The sequence below is a fragment of the Anguilla rostrata genome, chromosome 2 (assembly GCF_018555375.3).
Source record: "Anguilla rostrata isolate EN2019 chromosome 2, ASM1855537v3, whole genome shotgun sequence".
In the NCBI taxonomy this organism is placed as follows: Eukaryota; Metazoa; Chordata; class Actinopteri; order Anguilliformes; family Anguillidae; genus Anguilla; species Anguilla rostrata.
In genome coordinates, this window is record NC_057934.1 from 1521498 (window position 1) to 1548298 (window position 26801).

The following is a 26801-nucleotide window of genomic DNA, read 5'->3' on the forward strand; positions in this document are numbered from 1 at the left end:
AGCCTTCACTGTTCACATCTCGTCCCGTTTCGGAACGTGAGCATCGCAAATGAAACACCTGCGGTGGACGCTAACGGGCTAACGGCTAACGGGCTAACGGGAGCGCTAATTCCTGTTCTCGCGACGACCCGAACGACGACTAGCGTCCTGTGACTTTGCCGGGCTTCTGTGGGTTTATTTTTATTTTTTTTCACAGGGGTGATGATGAAAGGGACGTGCGGAATTCGGGGCGCTCGCGGGCCTAACCCTCGCAGATTTATCTCCGCGCGCGGGACGCCATGTTTGCTTGTTTTACTGCAACCTTGCCTCATAACTGCTGACAGGGCGCCTTTGTGAATGAGACGTCCCCGCTCTCAGCGATGACCCGCGTACGCAGGAAATTAATCATTTCCCACAACAACCGAGTTCCGTCTCCGCGTGGGAGGAAGAGGGATGGGGCTTTTTTTTTTTTTTTTTAATAAAAAAAAAAACCCCATCCCTCTTTATAAAAAAAAAAAAAAGATCATGTTTACACTGCTGGCACCAGGCCTTTTTGTTCCACAAAAACAGATTTGGGGGGGGGGGGAGTACATGCACAATAACTCACTCCCCTGTGTGGAGTGAGTTCTAGCAGAATCACCTTGTCCAGTGTCCAGAGCACTGGGACAGGACTAATACAGGAAAGACATCCTGTCACAGTTACTGTACGTCCCACATCTGTGGAACTGTCCCAGAGGTGTGGATTTAAGAGGAAGGGGTGGGGGGTGTGGACTGTGCGTGGGGGGGGGGTAAAGCTGGTGGTGACCGTCACATCTTTGTGTCAGCATGCGTTTGCAGATAAATCCAGTGCTCCCATCAGGAGGGGGGGTGGGGGGGGCACACTTCCTCCCCCAGCTCAAGGTCGGCCGGGCGGGGCCCTGTCAGGTGATCTCTCGGCGGCGCCGATGAGCCGGGAAACCAAGGTTACGCGCTGCAGGCGGCGGCTAATGGCGGCACATCCTCCGCGTCGCAGAGCTCAGGTGGGAATACTGCGAGGGACAGGCCGTGCAGCCAATCAGCACGCACGCACGCTCACCGCTCAGCCAATCAGCACGCACACACACTCACCGCTCAGCCAATCAGCACGCACGCTCACCGCTCAGCCAATCAGCACGCACGCTCACCGCTCAGCCAATCAGCACGCAGCACTGTCACTGATGCCGCTCAGGCACCCAGAGCTGCCTGATGGCGCTTAACAGGTACAAACAAAACGCACACTGGCACCAAAACGCAACACCTAACACACACACACTCACACATATTCCATACATATATAATTAAGAAAGCAAAAACTGGATTTAAATATGAATATTAATGACCTCGGCACCGCGATCCGTAGCGGCAGCATTAAGCAGCGGGAGGGGCGCAGGGAGATTTGGCCCTCAGGGCGGCCAATGAGAGCACGGTGCAATGGAGGAACAGATTTTGGGAGGTGGACTGATCCCCCCCCCAAATAAAAATTGAAATAAAACAACAGCTCCTTGCGTATTTACTTAAGAGGGGAAAATGTTGCTCCCAAAAGATTATAATCGTCCCAAAACACAACCGTTCCACATTTCGCCAAGGGAGAAGAAAAGATGAAGGAAGGGCATACGTACTGCGAGAGGGGGAGGGGGAGGGAGGAGGGGGCGGGGGTGATGATGAAACACTCTGAAAAATTCACAGAATGTAGAGCACGTCGCCCAGGGCAACGCGATAAGTACACAGTATGCTAAGTGGGGAGCGGGCTCCTGCTCCCGTTCTGTTTGACTTCTATTTATCCGCACGCTCACCGCCCTCCCCCCACCCCCCCGGGGCCGCTGGACAGCCGTTAATTATGACATCACCCGGGGAGGCGACCCAGCATGCACTGCAACGGCGAACAGCTGCCAATCCGCACCGCACGCCACGCCCTCCTCCCAGAGACAGCGAAGACTACGCGGGCTGGACAAGGAGCCGACGAAGAGGAGGCCACAAAATGGCCCCCAAGCCCACCCCCCACACACACACATTTCAAAACAGCTTTTCACACCCTGTAGCTGCTAGCTATAGACAGGACTGTCACTAGCTTCTCGTTTCTGTCTGAAGAACAATAATATTATTATTATTTTTGTTTGTTTTTGCCTTCCTGCAGGACAGACTGAAGGAGACGCATGCCTGTGCTGAAAGTTAAAATCTTTTCTGGCCGTAAGACGGACAGAACGGGGACCTTTCTCTGGGCAGGCGTGGTCACACCCCCAGGGCCTACGACGCTTGGCCATGGAGACGCTCAGCGTCTGTCTCCCACACGCTCGCTAACAATTCAGGAGCGTTTGGTGCCGCAAGACCGTTCTTAAATAAGCACAGCAGTATTCCTGAAGCCGAGAAGCTGTCCTGACCAGCCCGTGTCCTCGGGGTATAAAACATTTCCACGCTAGATGATGGGGGACATTAATTACAGGCTTATCAACCTGGGGGGGAAAAAAAATTCAATTGGGTCTATTTTTAGAGACCTAAAAAAAAGCCACGGCAGAGTGCCACGTCCGAATGAGGCCCGGAACATTCCGTCCTGTTCTTCCGCTCGTGCGGACATCTTCCTCGTTCAGAGTGCAAACTCCCGCATCCAGGAAAAAAAAAATGTATTTACCACAAAAAAAAAACAACAACAACTAAACATCTGCCCATCAATACCCGTCATGGCTGACACACCATAACAAACCCGGCAGGCGATGGGGTCCCTTCAGAGAGGACTGACACAGATCAGGCCTGGCAGGCTCTATTAAATCACTCTTTCCTGCAAAGTGGCAGCCATCAGAAAAAAGAAGCAGCGGATTTTTCACTCAATCAGGTAACACACTCACCCCCCCCCCCTCCCCTCCCCCAGCACCCCCACCCCACCCCTTAAACCTGAACATCTGGTCAATAACCGCTATCAGTGCAATTTCATGCACAGTTAGCGATCTGGCGCGTTCTGTGAAGGGGCTCGTGCGAGCTTCAGGGGTGGGCTGCAGGTGACCACCCCCTTACCCCCCCCTCCCCCCCAAAACCCCCAGGGGATCCAGGAGCCTGTGTTCTGGGGGGGTGTCTGGGCCTGGGGGTTAGTAAGCTCAGCCATGCACGGAGCGCCGCCTGACTGGTGCTGCAAGTGAAAGGATGGCGAGGGAGAGGGAATGGCTGAGAGGATAGAGGGAGGAGGAGAGGGGGATGGGATGGGGCGAGAGAGAGAGAGAGAGAGAGAGAGAGAGAGAGAGAGAGGGAGAAAGGGAGGGGGAGAGAGAGAGAGAGGGAGAGAGAGAGAGGGAGAGAGAGCTCCGTATTAATCACAGCTGAGTGCAAACTGCAAACAGCAAATACAATAATGCGCATAAACGAATCTCACTGTTAAACGAGCGAGCGAGCGAGCTAGCACTATGCTCTCATTACCGCGAGCGGGCCCAGTGTACAGGCTGTAAGATGGCAAACCCAGCAACACACGGGGGCATTTCCCACGGGGCACTTCTCCTCCCCCAGGGGCAAAGGCAGCGCTGACATTATTATTATCATTATTGGACATGCAGCTGCCAGTCGCACAAGTGATGGAGAGTCTGTGTGAGCTTTGTGTGGCCAAGAGGCCTATGGGGCGGGGGGGCGGGGGGGTAGTACAGAGGCACAGCCCAAAAGCTGCCGCCAAGTGATGTCAGCAGCTCCACGTTCAGATGGGATGCGGGGAGGTGGGGGGGGGGCCGGGGGAGGGAGGGGGCAGCAGAATAACCGCAGTCTCCACAGAGCCGGCCAGCGCGATACGCATCAGGTCAGGTGACGTAACGCCGCGCGGGCTCCTGACGTTCAGGCGGCTGAAAGAATGTTCCGGGCATTATCGCCTCCCCCCCGACAGCGAATCAAAAGGAGGTTCCTGCGGGATCATAATAAAACACCCGGCGAATCTCCCAGCTGCATCTCGCGCGGTGCACACAGGAGGGCTTGTGTGGACCGTCTCCAGGCGCCAGGGGTTATCTCGAAAGGAAACACCCCCTTTTTTTTTTTTGTTGTTGCTCTCTTGTAAAACATACTTGTCATGATTTCTCTTTTTTTTTCTTTTCTCTTTTTTTGTGAGGGAATGAATTATTTACAGGATGAACACGGTGATGCCGTCTAAAGCCGAATCTGATCCCGGTATCTATGTCACTGGGAAGAGGGGGAGGGGGGGGGGAGGAAGGGGGGGGGCTTTTCGCAACGCCGAGTGACATCACCCCACCCCGCCGAGGCTCATAAAGCGAGCGGTTCCCACGCCAGGGGGGCACCCCCAGACTGAACGGATTATTCGGCCGGACACAGGATGACCTCTGACCTTCTGCGCTATGAGGAAGAGCTGCAGACACAGGCGGAAACACACGCTCGTTAGAGCCCAACAAGACAGGCCAGAGGTGTGAGCAATGTGATATAACCATGAGTACCACACAGGGACTCCATTTAACTAATTTTTATTTAGCATCACGTTCTTCTTCACACACGCAACGTGCGCATGCAAGTTCACTTTGGCGATAAGCAGCTTCTCGCTGGCAGTGACCTTTTTATCAAGTTACCGGTTTTAAAATGGGCAGAGGGCGCTTCTCCCCTTACAGAGCCCATCTGTGTAAGAGTAGCCTGCTCTCAGATCCGCTGGGTACTGCACAGGTAAGCAAAATAAAGCCCTTAACCTCTGTATGACCCTGACAGGGAAGCAGCGCAGCTAGCCCCAGCGGCTAGGCTAAGAGGCAGACGATAGCGACAGGGAAAGGAGAATAAGGGAACATTATGCTGAGCATCGCAAACCTGATCAGTGTTAGCAGATAATAGAAGTGGATCACTGTGACTGTAATGGCACAATTGCATAGTTTAAGGGTGCAATAGAGCATGACAAGCTAATGTTCCCATGGTTATTGTATAATTATAATGCGTTTTCAATGACTGTACAGTCTTCTGCATGTTTCCAGTCACACAGTATATCCTAAATGAGAAGGCTGAGAAACACAAGTTTAAAAAAACAAAAAAAACATAAGTCTTTGCTTTCAGATGGATTTCAGACATCTGCAGATGGTGGACAGACAGCTGTCTACATCATAGAACAACGGCTCCAGTGTGTTGGTAAGAGGGGGGAGGGGTTGTGATTTATAGGTCTGATAAGCTTCCGGATTCCTTCGGCTGGTACCAAACGCGCGCGGGAGTCGCGTTTCATAATCTCCATAAACGTTGCGCGATAAATTACACTCCCGCGCGCACATGAAAACGGGGGGCTATTATGACATCATAAAGAACCCTCATGGCATCAACTGCTTAAGCAGATAATGGCGCGCAGATGCGCACTCGCGAGGATTTAACGGCTCTCTCTCTCTCCAAAAGACGCGCAATAAGTGACAGTGAACAGCGGTACTTCAGCACCACGGAACCTTCTTCTATTCGCGGCGTCAGCAGCAAATCATCAGGCTAACGGTTTCAGGCGAACGAAAATATGAAATATTAAACGCTGGCAGTGCACTCAAGAAAGTCGCCACCTTAAATAATTGCACCACAAATGTGTGCTAAATAAAACTATTAATCGCTGTGCAAACAAACAGCCCTTCCGCCGTTTCCCTGTACAAACAGTGTTGAGCAGCGGCAGATGATGTCTTAGATGGAGAACGAGCTGAGAGCCGATTTTTCACGGGGGAAAGACAACATGTAACAGCGGACACACTCAAAAATCCGAAAGGGCGGAGGGGCTAGTTCCTTTTTTTCCAATTTCTCAGAAATACCTACAGACCACGCCGAACAGTTCTGTAATTTTGTGCGAGATCAAACCGCAGAACGGCACAAAGAGGAAATATAAAAATTCACAGCATTGTAGTGTAGTTTTCAGCTTACTGGTATATGAATGTGTGGGGACGCTTACAGTAAGCATTCATGCCACGAATATATTTCTACCCAACTTGTGTCATAAGGCACATTAATCCAGGAAAGGCACTGAACACACATACTCACACTTTTTTTGGCGTTTGTGGTGGGAACTTATTTAGTTACATATGTAAAAGCATGTAAATGCTTTTATTGGACACACTTCTCCTTACGAAGACAAAGTGTTGCCTGACTCAGACCTTTGCATTATCCATAAGGGCAACAGCATCCAAACCATTCCGACAGGTGTTAACCAATGGCAGGCCAGGGGTGGATGGGGGGAGCGTGGGGTAAAAGAACTGTACACCATGTCTTTATACCATGTCCTTAAGCTGGGGGTTTGAGAGTAGAGATTGTATATCCATACTTACTCACAAACATCTCATCATATAAATCCAAGTAAGTCAAGTAGCCTATACAACGTCAATCACTTCACCACAGCGTTCCAATGGCCTGCAATGCCTACATCACTTGAGTATTGCCTAAATGCCACAAGTCTCCCAATAACCGTGCTTTCCATGACTTGGTGCTGCGTAGTGTATGAATTCAGGCTGAAGTGTGGAAAATACTGCTAGGCTTTTAAGTGCCTCGCTGGAACAAAAGAAAGGCCAAAGAACCGGCACAGATGTACATCTGTGTACATAAAGACGTCTTTGAAACGTCTCGCTCGTCTGCCAAGTGCTACACCTCGCACGCCAAATATCCCCAATAACCGAGCCTCACAGCACTGAGACACAGCAGAGCATTAGCAGGGGTCAAACCCTGGACTTTACACACACCGCAGTTAAATCCATTTCGAATGCGAAGCGCGAGCGATACTCGGTAACGCACGGTGGTGGTGAGGGCCAAGAGTAGCCGCCCTCCAGCCAAGCGCCGTATCGGGTTCCGTGTGGAGAGCTACACGTGACACACATTTCACTCTGGAAAAAACCACATTCAAACAATTCAATTATCCGCCCGTCTCGGGCCCTGAGTTGATTTACTGCGCTGAGTCACTCTGAGGAAATCTGGACGCAGCGTCCAAGAGGAACAGAGGCCCGCTCAGTCCTGCGCTATAAAAACATTCTTTGGGCCGCTAAATTCTCCCAGATTGTGTGTTCGTTTCCATTTTAAAAAAAGAAAAAGAAAACCATCTATCCAGAGGTGGGATCCAGGCATTGACAGAATTCCCAAGACCAAGTTATGAAAAGGATGCTCTTGGATAGAGAACGCTTTCCCCCCGTGAGGTAAACGCAAACAAATTAATGTCCCGCGTCCGTGGATCCTTGCCCCTGTTGGCTTTGGCAGGGCAGGCGGGCGGGGCGGGGCGGGGCTCGATAAACACAACAGACCGTCCTGTTCTGAGGCGGGGGTGTGGGAGGGGCTCCACCGCGCCCACCTGACCAGCGAGAGCCCTCACAATGGTGTCTTTTTCGACTCTCGGAGACTGGCGCACAGTGCTGCCCAGTCACAGAACGGACAAACACACCAGTGTGGTTCTGACGCGCAGGAAACGACTTTGTGCTCGGCAGAGCCATCGAGAGAGACGTTAAAATAGCTCTCCTCCTCCTCCTCCTCCTCCTCCTCGCCGAACTCAGCGAACACATATCCTGACGCCACCCTTTTAAAATAAAATACGTTATTCTTAAAATTTTACACAAAAGCTTTGGCGAAAATGTAGCTTTCATACGAAATATCGCTCTGCGAGTTAAATATTTATCAAAAAAGACCCATCACTCTCCTTGTAGCCCAACACTTCTGATCAGTTAGTAAATTAATCGAAATAATAACAATCACAGAGGGGCTCTTTTTTATTTAAAATTTTTTTTTTTTTTTTTGGAAAACACAAAAGCTGCCGTTATCTAAAATCTTCCTGCTGTGGCTTATTTCCTTCAAATGGAAACGTACGGCTTTCTTCCAGGAAAAAAAAAGAGAGAGAGGGTCTTACGGCTTTAATCCACAGTAATTACACGATGATACAAGTCCTTGTACTTCCAGGAAGTGCATTCAATTGCAATAAAATGTCAAAGCCTTGGACAAGCCTCTCTCAGCACGCTGTTATGTCACCTTTCCTACTCCCCTGACACCAATTAATTATTCTCAAACAACTCGCCTCAAGCCCAGCTTTTAATTTGCCCCCCCCCCCCCCCCAGTCCATTTCAGACACCGCTTTTCACCGGCCTATGACAAAATCACACTTTTTTTTTTTTTTACATAATCTTGTCCAAACATGCGATTTAGTGTTGGAAATTTTTTATGTATATATTTTTAATGGGAACAATTTTTTTCAAAAAACAAAGAAAAGGAAAAAGAGAAAGTAAAGTTGAATGTGTGAGACCAGCGGATTAGCCGGGCTCATGGAAATTGCCGTTACTGCACACGAGACGGGGGTGATCCGGTTAGAGAGGGGAGCACGGCGGACATTAATCAGTGCGTTTCGCTGGAATTTAAAACCGGGGCCTCCATTGAGAAAAGCAATTACGGAATTCATGCGCGGGAAGCGGGGCGAGCTCTTCCGCACCCCTCTCCGACGGTCTGATTATGGGATGGCGGCGTTAAACGCAGGCCCTTCTAATCCTCGCGGAATTCCTGCTCCCCCCCCCACGAATATCAGCTGCCGGTTTGTGCAGGATTACCGCGTTAATGATGAGAAATCCCACCCCCCCCCCCACTGTTCCCCCTGTTCTTTCTTAAGAGTCTGTCAGAGAAACAGAGAAGCAGCTGCCAGCCACAGGAATTCTAAACTGCAGCACCAGCGACACGGGCCTGGCACAAGGAAGCCACACCCACTTTGCAAAAAAAAAAACTGGTTTCACTCTGGTGCCAGGCCAAATGGAAGCTTTCCAAAGCAGAGTTTACAGAAAGAGTGTCGGTGATCATTCCTCTGCAATAAAAACAAAAACAATTAAACATCTGATTAACCTTTAGGCATTAGCCTGAAGGTATGACTTTTAAAAAATGATATTACGCAATGCCAAATGTTTACTATCAAAACAAAGAATGGAATATGCAAGGTCTAAAAGTATACTGTATATAATGATCAGAGATTCATTACTGTTACTGTTTGAAGACAGTGCCTGTTGAAAAATATCACTTGAAATGGAAAATATTCTGTCAAACTGTTCTGTAATATCAAGCATCTTCATATTAGTTGCATCTCTGCATTTTTGTTTTATTTGTGCAGGATTGTCTACTTGAGTAAAACAACTGCAAAAACCATTACGAACCGCCAACAGCTAAGGAATCTGCCATGGTTATAGACATTGTGTTATAACAGCACATTAAGTAGTTATAAGCAGTTATAAGCTGGGAAATAAGCAAATGTGCAACTGAAAACAGCAGACTGGGCATAAATCTGCAATCCATTAATAGCATTCTTCTTTTATTATTCTTAGTCTAATAATAATAATAATAATAATAATCTATAAAGCACCATGAAATCTTGCAGGGCAGCGTATGCATTTAGTGACTGGTGTGATAAATCACCAAGTGCCACTGAGCGGATTCTCTTTAATTAGGGGCTTAAGTGGTGAATCGGCCTCGACAGGAAGCGGAGACGCGGCGTGTAAACCAACCCCATTACTCTGCGGAGACGCAGCTCTTCCCAGAGTGCCGTTCTTCTGTTTACCCCCCCCCCCCCCGCGTTTGTTTCTGTGGCAACACACCGACTGCAGGGGACGGCTCGGTAACAAACCCCCCCGGCTTCTCTCCCGCGCTCTCGGCTGAAGAGCCCGTCAGGCGGATTCCGCCTTTTGTTGTCGAGCGCGGAGGAGATCGAGCACAACGTGTCCCAGTTAATGCTGCGCCCCATCTGCCCGAGCGTAATTAGACAATTATGCCGGGAAGGATCCGTCATTAGTTCCTTTGTGGTGGGCAATTTCACAACACAAAGAGAACCGTTTCATTTTCTGCACAGATTTCTGCCCATCACCCTGGCACCAGCGATTCGTCTGGTATTTGATATGACAGTGGAGAAAATAAGACAACGGAGGGAGAGGAAAAAAAATAAATCCACGGCAGCGACGCTCGTTTCGTTTTTTCGACAAAAGCCAGCGGGGTCGTCCGAGTCAGTTGTTGCGCCGTTGCAAACATGAACTTCGAACAAAGGCCGGTATATTGCTTTGAACACACTGGATTAGGACGGAAAATGTAATTACATCCAGCCAGTTGCCTAAAGTCCCCCTTCTTTCAGAGAGCATTCGTTGCCCCGGTCTGTCACAAACAACCCGTCAAAACAAAGGTTACAAGAAACCATGACTGCACACACGCCTGTGGAGAAAAGTCACCCTGGAAGTATGAGTAATCGTTTCCGTGATGCACATCTGTCGGTCTTGCAAGGTGGCCAGCGATGGCCTCACCGGCTCGCCGCCCGGCTCCCCGCTGGCCGAGCCCAGGGGGCAAAGCAAGGCAATGTAACCATGGCAACTGACCCGACGAGTCCTTCTGAACTCTGCCTGAACCTCCCAAGGTCGAGTGAAGAGCGGGAAAATCAAACCGATCTAAAAATGTGGCCGTAAAGAAACCAGAATGCAAAGTGGGGGGAGTGGGCTTGATGGAAATGTTTATGACGATAATTGTTATTCCAAGTTTTGCGCACACATACAGGAATATTAACAAACGGATTATGTACATTTCTCCCGATAACCGGCGCGCTCGGACCAGCACGTGCAATTAAGCCTGCGGCGAGCACGCGGAAATCCAGCGACGCCCTCGCGAACGAAGCTGCAGACGCCCGACTCAGCGCCTCGCGGTCTGAGAGACGCACGCTGAGAGGCTTCGCTTCGCAAAACAGATCTGTCAGCCGAACGCTTGCGTCTCCGAGCGCGAGCTAGCCAGGCATGGATTCAAACGCCGAGGACATGCTGTGGAAATATAACCGTAGTAATAACCGACGGTAATTAATAAAAATATCACCGCAGGAACATTAATGATCTAATTAAGGTGCGGCCTTATTAATCGCAGAGGAGGTCACAGATCAAAACAAAATGTCGACACGGACCACTTGGCGCGGAGGAGAAAGACGTGAGGCGAAAACGCAGCCGTGAAACTTCACAGTCAGAGTGACGGCTTTTTTTATTATTTTTTTTATACGAGATGAAGCTGTACTGGACACGCTGTGCTTCTCCGCGCTGCTGAAGTTGGACTCTGAAAAGAGAGGGAGAACACGCTGTACCCGGGCAGTATGCAGTATGCAGTATGCAGTATGCAGTGTGCAGTGTGCAGTGTGCAGTATGGAGGCCGGAGGATTCTATTACGAGTCAAAGCCCTTAAGCCTCACCTGCCAAACAGTGAACACAAGGTCGTAATCTAAGCGCTCCAGGTGAGCACAGGGAAGTGCAGGTATCGCTGACTCTGGCTGGCAGGGGTCACCTGGCTGTGCTACACACCACTGCCATTAACACCAGCTTACACGCCGCCCCCTGCGGCGCCTGTGGCCTGCTTCGGGATACATCCTGAAGCGCGTTCTGACGAGCGCGATATGAAAATAAAACTCCGAAGACACCGATTGGCCGACGCCGTCGCGCCCGCAGGAGGGCGGGAAAACCCGCGATGCCGCTCGCGCGGCGGGCGGCGAGCTGCGGGCGGTAAACTCTACCCAGCGGCGCACCGTAACCCAACGCCCGGGAGGGCGGGGCATCGGACACAGGAGCGGGGCGCCAGGAAACGGGGGAGTCGTCTCCGGTGAACTTATGACGCAGTTTAGACGGGGGGGTGGGGGGTTTTGTGGGGGGGTTGTGTGGTTTCATAACAGGAGTCACGCCGGCATTAAACACGACGACATCGTTCGTCTGAACGCGGTTAACGTCGTCTTCAACGTGAAAATACAAAAAAATAATAAAAAGCCGACTCTCTCTCAACGGTCAAATCCCAGCGGGGAGAAAAGGAGCCTTATAATCCTCCTCCTTAGCAGATTACCCCGTTCAGCGCATGGCTCTGTTTCAGCCTGAGGAAGGCCCTCGTCATCCTCCCAGGGCTGCAGGCTCAGTGACTGTAATCCAGCAGGTTTACAAACATCCATCAACACTGGAGCCTTCCCAGAAAGCAAAACGTTCAGTCTCACCAACAATGGCCATTATACAATTACCAGGCTTACAGGATTTACATCATAAAACAGCGTTTAATGGCGTGGATGATTACTGTGCTCTTATAACCATCTCGTATAACCACCAAGTAGGTACTGCTACTGCTAACGCAACAGGTAGCGATCCCTCCCTGGGAACTGGTCTCAACTGGATTTGATCAGTGATTTAGCTACGTGTTAATCACTTACACATATGCTAATTTTGCCTCACTCATCACAGCCTTCGACTTGCAAAATTAAATTTTGAACTATGCAGAGACCTTTGGGCTGCACATTTGTTTTAGGACAATAAAGCACAACCTGGTTTCGAAAACCGTAAACATACTTTGAATAGGAAGCTAAGCGTTGAAAGACGGTAATTATGAAACTGTTGATGATTAGAAGCTTGATCAAGTGCAGCGATACACACAAGGGACAAAGGTATTTGAACAGTTAATAGCCACCCAAAAAAATTAACTGCAATCATCCACAAAGGAAAACACATTTAACTCGAGCTCTTGCTGGAGCACTACAATGATTAAAGACTTAAGACTAAACCCACCCAGCTCTGGTGGTCCACTGAGTGCCTAAGAGGCTTGCTTTTCACTTCATTTCCATCACAAGAGAATCAAGTACACGTCTCATTTCGAGTTGCCTCTTGAAACCCAAAACCCAAACGATGCAGCTCACACACACACACACACACACAGCGGCACTGTGCATATTTCAGTAGAATCAATATCTTTAGCTTGTCACAGAACTCCAAGCTCTGTGAGTTTAAACACCGGTTTTTTTTTTGCTTGTTTAGGTATAGACGAGCGGACCTCTCTCTCTCTCTCTCTCTCTCACTCTCTTCCTCAGTTCTTACGTAGCCCACACTAAAGCCGGCTCTCTGATCAGTCCTGAGAAAGCAAGAGCTGCTCGGGGATCGCTTTACAATTCTCAGGGGCTCGTATAACCCGATGGTGAACCGATCCCCCGCTCTCCCTCTCTCTCTCTCCCTCTCTCTCTCTCTCTCTCTCTCTCCCCCTCTCGCTCCCCAGTATTGGGTTAGGAGAGTGTGAAGGAGTCCGTTGGGACTGTGGTTGGATATCAACATCTTTGCGCCTCTGTTGGTACAGCTGAGCGGGGCTGTTTGACTTGATTAGTCTTTTAGCCGGCCGGCCCCTCCAGACGGGGGTATCGGCGTATCAGAAGAGTGCTCCCCGCGAAAGCCTCGAGGTGTAGCCCATTAGCCGAGCGGCCGGACTGTAAGGTAATAGGATTTGCTCCCGATCGGGAACCCCGGCCATTTCCCGCCGGCGGCTACAGGCCGGAGCACAAAAATAATGTTCCTTTATTCAACACGATTAAGGCCCCCCGCCCCCCCCCCCCCCCCCCCCACCACCACCCCAGCCTGACCCCCCCCCCCGCCCTTTCCTTGTTGGGCTGTCTGTTATTACGCCTAACACCGAAGCTCTTTTTTTTTAATCCCTCCCTCCCTCCTTTCTTTCTTTCTTTCTTTCTTGCTCTGTGGTGGTGTACGGCAGGAAAGTGAAAGGTCGGCACTTTTTGTCTGAAGGACCCATTTATTCAGGTGTAAATGAAACTTGCCGGGTAAGCAGAGGCCACGCGGACGTCGCCTGAACAGAGGGGGGATTTTAGATTAATAAACCCCCCGGACGGACGGCCGCGCCGCTCACTGTACGGGTGATTATTAACCGAACGACGGCCGGGAGAGTTCAGTAACGCATTCCCGTTCCCCCAGTAGCGTCTCCCAGCCTCGCGCTGGAGAACGAGAGATAATGAAGTTAGGGGTCCAGAAATAAGGATGTTTCAACAGCCCGACCTTTCAACCGCGAGCTTAGCTACGGTCACGGTCAATTATGGCAGCGCTAATGCCTGCCGAATGAGAGCCAGTGGTCCCGTGCACCTCTGCTACTAATATCAATTAGGACCGAAGGCTTCCCTGCCTGCTGTGATTGGCTCAACACTGTAGCCGCTGGCTGTGCATTCAGGACGAGTGTTTCTAAACGCGTTTCGCGACAAACCGTCTGAAAAGCTTTTTCTCTCGCGCGACGTGCCAATACATATTTATATTCAAATCCGTCTGGAGGCCGACGTGACACAGGAAGAAGACGAATCTCAGAGGAGACGAATTTCACCGTTTAGGAAATCAGAGGCTAATTTTCTCCCCTGATTGAGGTTGAACATCTTTTTCAGAGCATACAGCCGGGGGCCCAATCAGACGGTACATCTAAAGTCAAAAACAGAGAGAGAGAGTAAGAGAGATTGAGAGAGGGAAAGAGAGAGAGATAGAGATATTGACAGTGACACAGAAATGGAGAGAGACAGAGAGAGAGAGAGAGAGAGAGAGAGAGAGACATTGAGAGAGAAAGAGAGAGAGAGACTCAACAGTAAAGTTGAGTCACTATGCCATAAACCCTGTGGGAGAGCCTGGAATAATCTGGGCGATGTTAATGATGCAATTTATATGTGAGGGGACTGGTGTTTGGCAGGCTCCACAGCCCCCCGCCCCCCCCCAGCCTTCCCCGCACTCGGGCGAGATTGGGGGGGGGGGGCGAGGAGGAGGATGTCAGAGCGGCAGCGAAGAGCGGGCTGCTGACGAGAGAGCCATTGCTATTAGTGTGTGTGTCTGTCACCAGCAGGGTGCCCCCCCGGACCCCCCCCAATACGCTCAACACTTCAATTCACACCCTCTCCCACACATCTTTCCATTCTGTCACCGGACTCTGTCCGTCAGAACGGGGGTGGGGGGAGAGCGTGTGGGGGGGGGGGGCTACGCTCACGATGGGGGGGGTTCTGCGCTCACGATGGGGGGGGGGGGAGGGGGGAGGGACCTAACTGCAGGCACAGGGAGCACATGCTCAGCTTCCTTATTTACGATGGATACTATCTTTTGATTTGCCGCATAAACCGCGCTGCCAATTACCGTGGACGTTTTTTTATTTATTTTTCTGCAGCAATCTGCTTGCATACTGTAACCATTAGTGCAATAACAAGTGATTACCACAGAGGCTTCTCCACAGAAACATACCGCTTCAGCCATATGTAAATATTATCATGCTAAGGAACACTAATATCAGACTAACATAATTCCAAATGATAGTTCAAGAGGAAATTCTAAGGCTCATTAAACTAGTGACCTGGGGAAGAGGAAAAAAAGAAAGATCTAATTGCTGGCTCTTTGCTATTTTCTTGAAAGCTTTTTAACCCAAATATTTGAAGCTGTTTCTCTTTGTTGCTATGCAACATTTTCACCACAAGTGAAAGCGCGTGTCCAGGAAAAGAGAAAAGAGCACACAAGCAAACCTCAGTGTCTGAGCCATAGTAACCATAGAAAACACACACTCTCAGAATCCTTCTCTTTCTAAAGCATCATCTTGTGGATACATCCATCTTAATTGCAGGGTGGCTTCACCGCTTGAAGTTGCACTTAAACGACTCAAATACACTATAAAAATAATAATTAATATGACGAGGATAATAGCGGATATAATACTGGTTATTGTTTTCTGACACCTTCTCCTCTAAAGGGTGACTTCGTAACAACGTGTGCTAAACAAAACAATAAACCTGCAGCGCTCCCCCAAGGAGGCGGATCAAAGCCTTCAGCATTCTCCTGCCTCCACCCCTCAAACAGACCTCCCCCCCCCCACATTCTCACAGCCCCTCCAAGTGCAAACTAACATAATTACGGTGAGTAGGATGTGACATTAAATTCTAAAATAAAAACTGAGTGATGGAAAAATGAAATCAAACAACAGCAACACGTTGATAAACGCTATCGAACCAGCCTGGTTATGACAGGCAGCGTGGCACAGTCGATCGTTTGGTTGGATGCGCCAACACACCAAACTCTGCGATGTGACGGCTCTGAATCCCACATCACCCCCCTCCCCTATTAAGGGCTTTGTATGAGTTTTAGGCCCCAGCAACAGAGGGGACCAGGCCCTCCAGCCTGGAGCGCAGCGCGGTGGCCTGCATACCAAACGCCAGCTCAGAGCCTCTCTCCCTGGTTCCCCCAGCGAGCTCCGCTGGCAGCGCGCGGCGCGCCACACATTTCCCAGAGTTCCCCTTTCAAAAACCGGAGTTCCGCTCGGACTTCACCCGCTGCCCCGGCAACGGTGCGGCCCTGCCGAAAAATAAGGAGGGGCAAGCGGCGAACCCGCTCTGTAGATAATAGATAATATTTTAGGTGTTACTACATGACCCAGATGTGCTCATAGTGAGAAGCTCCCACACACTGTTGTGTGCCCCAAAATGGACATGCAGTTGTCAAATATGGTTATTGCAAGATGAATTTCTGCACAACTAGTCAGTTTCCATTTGGTAACTGGCGTACTTTTATCATGGTTGTACTTTGGCCTGCCTTTTTTTTTTCTTCTTTTTTTCCCCCCATAAAACAGACACTTTAAATCTGAGCCCAAAAATGTCAACGCTGACAGACAGAATTTCGCGTGGGGGTGAGACGATGACGCTAATCCATGCGTCCCAAACCGCTAACGCCCCTAAGCACGGGCTGGAGAGGGTTACTGCAGGTGTGTGAAATTCCCGCTCACAAACACGGCTCAGGTACCGTTTCAGCGGTGTGTTTTTCTCGCCCGAGCCCCCCCACCCCCCCACCCACACCCCGATCGCTGCGGAGTGAACAAAGCCAGCGTCTATTTATACCCCTCCCTCTCCGGGCTCTTCTCAGCCTGCAGTTAATCATTAATCACGATCCGCGGGGACGTCGGATCGTGTCGGACCCCCCCACCCCCCGCCCCCCCGCCCCCGGCGATGCGTCTCCTCGCCGTTTGTCACGTCCGCACGCGGCCCGCCGTCCGTAAACACGCACACCGGCTCTGACACACCGCCGTTTCCACGACAACTCCAGGTGTGAATCACCTGCGCGACACTCCGGGTGATGACGTCATTTTATCTCGGGGTGGCGGGAGAGGGGGGCGGACCCTGAAGGGCAACGCTGAGCGCAGAAACACAGGCCGTGTGTGTGAGTGTGTGAGTGTGAGTGTGTGTGTGAGTGTTTGTGTGTGTGTGAGTGTGTGAGTGTGTGAGTGTGTGTGTGTGTATGCGCGTGTGTGTGTGTGTGTGTGTGTGTGTGTGTGTGTGTGTGGTGTATGCTGTGTGTGAGTGTGTGTGGTGTTGTGTGTGTGTGTGTGTGTGTATGCGTGTGTGTGAGTTGTGTGTGTTTGTGCATATGATAAAACACTGCGGTCTGATACACGGGACACACCACTCATCCAAGTGCAGAAGGCGGGAAAAAAAGTTCTGGCACTCCGATTCCTCACGCGTACGCTGGAACACCTGGAATGGCGAGGAACACTTGGGAATACTGAGACCGACGGGCTGTTTTTGTTTTCTGCCCCCCCCCATTTTCTCCCCAACGCCCTCCTCTCGGGGCTTAATTGTCCGTGACCCTCCTCAGCTCCGGCCAGGACACACACAAGCCTCGGGCCCGGCGGCCATTTTAAAAACCTGGCAGCGGCTTCGGAGTTCAATTAACCTCCTCCAAACAAACGAGGGACTCGCCTTAATGGCAGAGCCGTGCTTCCAGTCCTCGGCGCGATAAAGAGGCGCGGCCCGCCAGGTGCAGCGCTCATAATCGCTAACTAGCGAGATCACTTCGGCCGAACTACAACTGGACGAGCCGTTCGAGTTTCTTCTGTCACCGAGGGCAACGGAAGCCAAATAAATCATGCATTCCACACGTGAAAGCCACCAATCACTCATAAGACACAACCTCAAAAGACAGCATGATAATATTTACTGCCCAAAGGACACAGACATTTTAAAAACAGCCATTAATATTACACTTTTGGAAAAAAAAAAAAAATAGCAATCGAAGCCTAAAATAGATGGTCCTCAATTTTCCTTCCTCTGTAAAGAGCAGCAAGTGGGGGAGAATATTTCCTTTTCATTCAGACTGTTAAACAAATGCAAGTGGACTGGAAATGCAGGCCTTTATTTAAAAGAGCGTAAAGTGTAAAGTCAAGCATGAGGTCATGGAACATTTTTTGTCCACAGGGGATATGTTTGTGCCGACAGAGAGGCCAGTTTAAAGTTTCCGTGCGGAACACGATCCGGGGAAGTCCTTTGTGCGCACAGGACAGCAAGGAGATTTTCTACAGAAGTTCCAACAACGCAGCGGACATGTGTTTTCAATAAAGCCCTTTGAGCTTTAACACAATCTCCGAGCTGGGCCCCTCCACATTCACCCGGAGACGCTTTTCTCAGAAGAAAGCTTTAGAAAGGCACAGGCAGGCCTCCGTACCATTAGAGACCCGATCTTACGGGGCTCAGAGAAACAGCCTTCAAAAACAGCCCGCTTCCTGCCCCGCGCCACACTCCAAATCTCAGCCCCCTTTAATGCCCTATTTAACCGAACGTGATCCCGTTTTTAAGAGCGATGCTTGACTATCTGTGAGTAACCCAAGTCCTACGCAAGCCCTGGCATTTATGACACAAAGACGCACCTTCTGGATGTTTCCCTACGTGTCGTAAACGGGCTAAACATCACACAAGCCCCCAGCTGACAGGCTGCAGTGCTTTCCTGTCCAGATAAAACCACTACATTACAGCGCCCCAGCAGCATGTATAAAATCTCAACTGCCGTCTGCTCAGTCTTCGACCGGCAGCCGTTGAAATGAAGGCAAAAGGTGGAGTAAGAAGCAAAATGCAGCGCGAGACAAAGCTGTTCACTGAGAACTCAGAATTAGAGCATTAAACTACATTTTTCCAGAATCTTCCTCAGAGGACAGGATTTTTCTGGGGGGGGTAAAAAAAAAAACACGCACGAACACCAACAGAGATAAAAACAGAACAACGCTGTGAACGGGAACGTCGTAAAGTCGCAAACGCAGAACATCTCAGAACTCCCCCCTCTGCGGAGAGATCCCGGTAATTATCTCAATCTGTTAGCGCGCCCGAGCGTGCGAGAGCTCCTTTCGGTTTTTTGGTTTTCTTTGTTTTCCGGGGGACTGTGAGCCGGTCCCGCCTAGGCACGAACAGCCGGGCCCCCCCCGGAGAACCGCCACGCTCAGCTGGGCCGCAGTAAACCGCCAGCGGTTCCCGCCATCCTGGCGGCCCGATCGCAGATTCGCGGTTTACGAGCTCCAGGCCGCTCTCTCACACTGCGTTGGGCTTAACTGCCCGAAGTCACACAGCGACCGCCATGTCGAATCACTGATCACCGCGCCCTCGAAATCCGCTTCCTCTCGGCGCACGTCACTCGCGCCGTCAGGCTAGGCTACGTCAAGGTAGCGGTGTGACGAGGTCTAGAGGAGGGAGCCGGGCTGGAGGACCACGTAGCGTGAGAGAGGAAATCACACGCTGGCAGCAGGGGGCAGTGTGGTGAGTGTTGCTGACTACAAAGTGTATGTGTGTGCACGTGTGTGTGTGTGCACAAAGAAAAAGGACAGTAGCCCTGGCGGAGCGTTAGAAATGACATCACAAGGCGGCCCTTCGCGGTGGCTGATGCCGTACATCACACGCCTCAGACGAGCGGCTCGGAGAGGGACGCCGCTCTAAACGGTGAATAAATATGCACGGGACCCTCCGGCCTCGTCCCTCCCTCCAATCACACGCCTGGGACCGCTCCACGCTTCACACACCGGGGGCTACGGGTCGCCTTCACAGCCGAAACGTTCATTTCACCTTTCAATAGACAGAGGACGACAGAGAGAGAGAGAAAAAAAAACACGACCCTTTGAAATTCCCATCGCCTGGAAGGAAACATACGTACGTAAAGCGTTCCGTTCTCCTCCTCTGAGGGAAGAGAGGACAGATCCTCAAGAGCAAGACATCGATCCACACCCCCGCCCCCCTGGAGCTTCCGGCACACACCCCCCCCCCCCGTCCGGGGTGAACCTGCGCCGGCGCGAGCCTCTAATTTATGCGGCCGGTCCCTTTGATGTGCATTCACACGGCGGCGCGTATCATCGTGTTTGAAGGTTCCCGTTTCCCCCCACAATGCCGTGCGGTTTGAAGTTCCTCCGCCGCTGCCAGGTGCTGAGATGAGATAATCTCAGAGCCAGTTACGCGGGACGCATTTTTCACGCCGGGGGCACCTGACTGAGAGGCCTAAAAAAAAAAGGGACACGCTCCCCAAGCAGAGGGCCTGAGACCGTCACTGGGAGGGTCGAGAGCCGTCCGCCAGGAGAGCGCCGCTTCCTCCCCTCCCAGAATGCACCTGTCTCCCAACCCCAGAGGGTCCAGTGGCAAACGGCTAAAATAATGCTAAAATTTAACGGGTTTGGTCTCCGGCACGTCTGGGTTTCAGTGTTTCGGGTCCGTCAAGTTCCCCTCGCCCGATTCGCGCTTTGGAAGACACACGTTCATAAACACGGGCAAGCTGGAGAGCAGCAGGGCGTGTCTTTATTTCACAAGGGAGCCAAATTGAGTTTGTATCATTTATCTGAACACCTTTTAAAACATTCCTTTCTCAGGTCTGCATCTCAAATGAAGATGGAGACCAAGCTGAACTCACAGCCCAACCCAACCGGAAGGATTTGGAAATATTTACCCCCCTACATTTTGTCACCCTGCTTTCAAAGGGGATAATCATGCCAGATTCCAATCAATGCTGCTGCTATATGTGTACTCTGAAAGTCTTGAAATCATGAAATTATGAGGCAAGCAAAATAACAAAAAACTAAAAATAAAAAAAAGAAAAAAAAAAGGTGAAACTAGCAGCTAAAATCTCAATGCTCCTGCTGTAAAAAGAGTTCTTTTGAGGGAGAGTTTATGTAAATGCTCCTGGCCTTCATAATTAAACAGCATCTGCAGTGAGCTCCTATCTCTGCACTGAGCTCCTATCTCTGCACTGAGCTCGTATCTCTGCACTGAGCTCCTATCTCTGCACTGAGCTCGTATCTCTGCAGTGAGCTCCTATCTGTGCACTGAGCTTGTATCTCTGCAGTGAGCTCCTATCTGTGCATCTCTCTGAGGAGGCTGTTTACGGGCTCTCCGTGGAGCGTGGAGAACCCGGCCGCCCCGGGGGGGCCCGTTTCCCAATCGCCACGCTCGCGCACGGGAGGAGAACGCTTTCACCCGCCATCGTCCTGTCAATCGGCACAAAGGCTCCGCCCCCACAGCCTCTCCGCCCCTTATGGACGGCGAATCGAACGCGCGGCGCATTTGCATACTTAACAGCCGCGGACGGCGTCTACAGAGGGTTCCGCAGCCGTGAAATAAGCCCTTTACAATTCAGCCTGCACGCCGCGTCTGAATAAACCCCTCCCCAGAACCCCGCCCGCTCTCCGCAGCGCACATCAGCGTCTGTTTTGATATGATTGGTTTTGATATGTTATTTATGTGCGCAGGAAGCTCCTCCGAACTGCCGTCTGATACGCCTAAAGAAATGAAGGCCAACGGCGTTGACATCACGAGTGTTCGTGAAAATCCTTCATTATTTTTGCATGGGGGGTAAATAAGACGGTTTTTGTAGTTGGTAGTTCTACCCCGAATGAGTCTTACTCTTCATTCTCACCCCCACCCCCCCCCAATAAAATCACAAAGCGGGGTACACCTGGGCGATCTTTACGGAGTTCTGGGTGGAGCCTCCAGCATGGTATTCTACTTTGGACTTCTTGGCGATTTCGTCAAACCTAAAAGAAGAAAAAAAAAGAAGGGGGGGGGGGAGAGAGAGAGAGAGAGAGAGAGAGAGAGAGAGAGAGAGAGCGTCAGAGGCTGCAGGAAAGAAGCAGACACTGGAAGGCTAACCGCAGGCAACTTTAAGTGTTTGTAAACAGGAAGCGTGAAGCTGGGCCTCAGAGTCTCCACTGAAGAGTACACTGCCTGTGTTTGCTGAGTTTTTAATAGCATGCGCTGAACCAACACACTGTTCAGTTTCACTCGCTCGCTCGCTCACTGACACTCACTCACTCACTCGCTCACTCACTCGCTCACTCACTCGCTCACTCACTCGCTCAGTTGCTCCACTCACTCTCTCTTTCACTCTCTCACTCACTCACTCGCTCACTCAGTCGCTCGCTCATTCACTCTCTCACTCTCGTGTTAAAGCACGCGTGTGTTCCAGAGACACGGGTGCGTTGGGTTTCCTGCGCCGCGCCCAAAGCTCGTCTGAACGCCCGTAACTTCAGGGTTACGCAACGCGCTCAGCGACAGAGGAGGAGGAAGCCCGACGTCAGCCACGCACTTCAGAAAGGAAGCAATAACTCCGGAGGGTACAGCTCGGCCTCAGGCAGCGCAACACAATGAACGCTTCCGGAGGGGCCTTCTGGGAAACCCAGCCGGGAGAGCTGGTGCAAGAGGACAGAGTAAAGACCTCCGGAGGGGGCGGGGTCACACACATATTTTCAAATGTAAAAAAATAATATAATAAAAATCAGGAAATGGCAGTGAGTCTGAAGTGAACATGGCCTGTAACCTCCCCCCCCCGCCCCCCCCCGGCCCCCCCCAGTCCTCTTATCAGGGCTCATCCTGAAAGAGACACAGTAGCCGTATCGACGGCTTCCTTCGCTGGCCACCTCCGGGTCAATGCAGCTTAGCCGGCGGGAGGTCAGATGGTGCGTTCAGATCCGTCTCTGCGCCGGCTTCCAGGACCGAAGGCCAGTCTGGGGCCCGCACTTCATTAGCGAGGGCCTGAAAAGGGCCGCGATACCCATCTGCTCACCGGAGGCCGGCGGAACGAAACCCTGACAGCACACAGCCAGCCGGCTGAGAGGAGGCCCGGTGGAGAGGGCCGATGGGTATGCAGATTTAAAGGCTGTAAACAGAGCGCGTTCGGCCTACGTCTGAGTGAGTCTGAAAGGGTGCAGTGATCTATGGGGGGGGGGGGGCATGGAGAGGACCCAGTCTGACACGGCACAGTGATCTACGGGGGGGGGGGGGCAGTGGAGGATCAGGTCTGTGGGGGGAGGGGGGGGGGGGCAGTGAGAGGATCGGGTCTGTGGGGGGGAGGGGGCAGTGAGAGGATCGGGTCTGTGCGGGGGGGGGGGCAGTGAGATGATCAGGTATGGGGGGGGGGGGCAGTGAGATGATCGGGTCTGTGCGGGGGGGGGGGGGCAGTGAGAGGACCGGGATCTGACACAAGCGTCTGAAAAGCTTGAGGACAGGAAGTGGAGGGACGTGCCCTGCGGCTCGACTGTAGGGACCGCCTCTTTTGCAGGAGGACAGGATGTGAAGCCTCACAGCGCCCCCCCCCCCCCCCCCCGCTGAGGGGGGGGGCAAGGGGAGCGAGAGCAGAGCCTGGGAACGGCATGTCAACTTCCTCAGTGGCAGAGACACCTAACCAAGAGCTCCACCACAAACCACATTCATGCACTCTCACACACACATATACACACACACCCACGTATACACAAACACACACACACACACTCACACATACACACACATACCCATGCATACACACACACTCACACACACACGCAGACAAACACACACGCACATACACACACACACACACATATGCACAAACACACACACACACACCTGTCTGCTTTCAACAGCACAACAGGTTCCATATACACTGCACCACACAGCAAACAAACGTGTGATGTATGGACGCTGAATTTTCAAACGTACACCTACAAATAATTTTAATCACCAAAAACAGACACACACAGACAAAATATTTAGACACATACAGAAATACACATACATATACACAAAACAAATATGCGCATACACACCAAAAACATGTCTGTTGCTTCACATCATATATCACAAACCCTTATACGCAGAAGGACTTTCACATCTATATTTAGCAGAAGCAATTATTAAAACTTACACACAACTGCCTAAATATGACCTTAAACGCTTGCTATCATGTTAGCTTCCATCCTCCTTCGTGAATGGAAGCACTGTTGGCCTCCTCAGACCACGGGACCTTCACAAACACACACACACACACACACACACACACACAGGCACTGGCAGCTGTGGGCCTAAAACGTGTTTACACACCCATGAGGTAATCTCTTAAATTTTTTTGTTAAACAGTTAACGGAAATTTATTTTTAAAGAGGAAAAAAATAAATTTTAGCCGAGGGGAGAGGAGGCAGTGTTTATTGACATAGCCCAGTAGCACACAGCCGCGATGTAGGTCATCAGATTGAGTTTGCAGCACAAACCTTTTGAAATTATAAAAAACAACAACAGAAAAACCACCTCAGCTATATTTTCAGCTTACATTTTTACCAAAATCAAATATTAATTTGACGCACCTTTCCTACATACCTCAAACAATATACAGACTACCTGCATAACTCATTGCTATAAAAACAGTCTATATAGTTTTACGCTTTACTGGCCATAAAACTAATTGGGCGGTGGACTCTTTATGCACAGTGAAAATGCTTCTTTTTTAAAGTCACTTCATATAACATAAGCACACAGTATTTTAGTAAGTAAGAACACTGTTATGACAGCCTGGGTCTTTAACATCTCAGCTGGTCTGCATACATTTCGCACAACTGAAAAAGGACCAAAAAAGTTAAAACAAACCAAGAGGCCCTTTACCCTAAAACTGTCGACTCTCCAGTCCCGAAAATTAATAAAAGCTGGCTCACAGACCACTATCCGGAGACGAGAGGGGATGCCATTTAAAAGTAAAATCTCTGTTTCTGAAGACCAGATTAAATGTATTAACACCAAATGGAAACCGATGACGGAAAAAGATATCTGCTAGATTCTTTGTCTTTGAAATAATTCACCACAAATGTTAGCAGTTTAAAAAAAAAAAATGCACTCAAATGTCAGTTTGATAAAAACCAAGAGCACTTATTCCCCACATGTGTTTGTAGTTAGGGAATATTAATTCAAGATGAGAGAAAGAAGGCCGTTTTAAGCTAAAATTAAAACATCAGCAGTTTTCGATTGAATAAATTTTTTTTTTGTTGAATAAAATACACCTTTTAGTAGCTACATCGTTAGTTGCTAGTGTTGATTTATCAATGCTGTTGTTTACTGTACAACATCAAGCCCCCAGTGTAAAAGCCCCCCCCCCCAACAAAAAGTTGTCTTAACTTTCACTTTCAGAAAGTGGTTGCTCTCACAATGGGGAGGGTATGGGGGGGGCATATGGAATGTGTGTGTGTGTGGTAGTAATTCAAGCGGCAATGTCTTGTGCATTCATTCAGATAAATGTTTGAAGCTCAGCATTTGTATTTAATTAAAACCAGAGTACTTCTGGGGGAAATTTTTTTTTTGTTCTTTTTTTTGTTAAATCACATACAGTATACACATGTTTATCATGACAATAAATTTAAAGTACTGTAGAACAACTACCCTATTTGACAAAAGGCACTAGAAATAAGACGTATTGCATGTTAAGGGTAAAAACATTACTTTATGTATAAGGAAAAAGAACTATAACGCAGTGTATTTCTCTTTTCTACACTTAAAGAGCATATAAAACATAACATTAATCACGAAGTTTTCAGAAAAAAGGAAATAAGTACAGTATTTTGAAATAGACTGCACTGATAGTACTTCATTACAAGTGTCAGGCACACACCAAGTTAATGACCCTTAAAGGCCAATTCATATATGTTTGGCATATATCTTTGAGCAAGGTACTTAACCTGCATTGCTTCAGTGTATATCCAGCTGTATAAATGAATGCAATGTAAATGCTATGCAATGTTGTGCAAGTCGCAGAGGAGAAGAGAATCTGCTAAATGCATGTAATGCAATGCATGTCGTTTGATGCAGAGTAGGTATTTGAACATCACAAAATCACGACAACTATGTGAAGCGGATGTGTGCCTTATTGCACAGCACAGGAACGCGTTCACAAAACCAGATCCTCAGATCCCTGGATGCAAATTAGGAACATAAATTCGGAGTCGTCTTTGGCCGTGACGAGCTTTCCCAAGATAAAACGCGTTCCTACAGATCAGCGCTCCTATGGATCAGCGGCCTGGCCCTGAAGGTAGATGGGCTAATGGACCGCTGACGCCTGGATAGAATCACGGCAAACAAGAAAAGGATTCCATTTTCCTAACGGTCTTTCAGACGAGGAGAAAAGCAACGGAGGGAAGAGAAAGGGTCGCGGAATTCATTTCTGACACACAAAAGGCCTGAGCGGCAGCTCGGAGTAACCGACACCAGGAACCCCTGCACTCCAGCTATCCGCTCCTCATCAGGTATCAGAAAACACGGCCTCGTTACAGCAGATAATCATCAATAAGCCGCACAAGCCTCTTTCATTATCATGAGTCAGTGTAATGACTCGGATTTTTTTTTTTGGGGGGGGGGGGTGGTTTTAGAAAAGGCTGCACTGTGTGGGATGATTTTCTGGTTGAAAATCAAGGTGTAAGCCCAGCTGGTCAGTTAAAATACAGGCATTTTAGGGTAAGTGCAAGCACAAAAAAGATCACTGCACTATCGACTTTGTTTTTACACTGAGCAGATCACGGGCTGGCTTAGACGCTCGGTGGTGTGGATTAGAACAGACACACAACGGTATTTTATTACGCACCTTCACTACACCTTCAACGGACACCACAACGAAATAACTCTTACACACACGCAAGACATGCCTTTTAAAAAAAAAAGTTTTTACTTTTCATCGGCCTGTGCGCCATTAAAAATGGGCCCGGCAGGTCCGAAGGAAAACGTTCTGACTAGAAAAAAGAGAATGGATGTTTTTTTTTTTTAATCCAGGGCAGCAGCGAACGCACTCGTTTAAATATGAACCCATTTAAGAGGAGAGCTGTCACGAGTAGCATCGGGCTGCTTAACTACATCCACCGGCCCATAAAAACACAGCAGTTTCCATTTCAGAGGGGATTTGGCAATTGAATGTTTTATTGGACCCTATCAAGCCCGAGTCCCCGACTCACTTAACGACCGCAGCTAAACACGCTAAAATCCCCTAAATTCTCCCTTCTCCTGCACACACACAGCTGATTATTTCAGCCCAAAC

At 49.9% G+C, this 26801-nt stretch overlaps 1 protein-coding gene across 3 annotated transcripts in view; it reads right to left on the bottom strand.

Annotated features, from left to right (window-relative positions):
- The window catches only part of LOC135243244 (adenosine kinase-like), a 116009-nt gene that overhangs the window by 70803 nt on the left and 18405 nt on the right, over positions 1-26801 (bottom strand). For all 3 annotated transcript variants that reach the window (XM_064314927.1, XM_064314945.1, XM_064314936.1), the window contains exon 4: positions 21435-21513. In XM_064314927.1, the coding sequence (XP_064170997.1) occupies positions 21435-21513 (79 nt within the window). The remainder of the gene's footprint in view (positions 1-21434; positions 21514-26801) is intronic.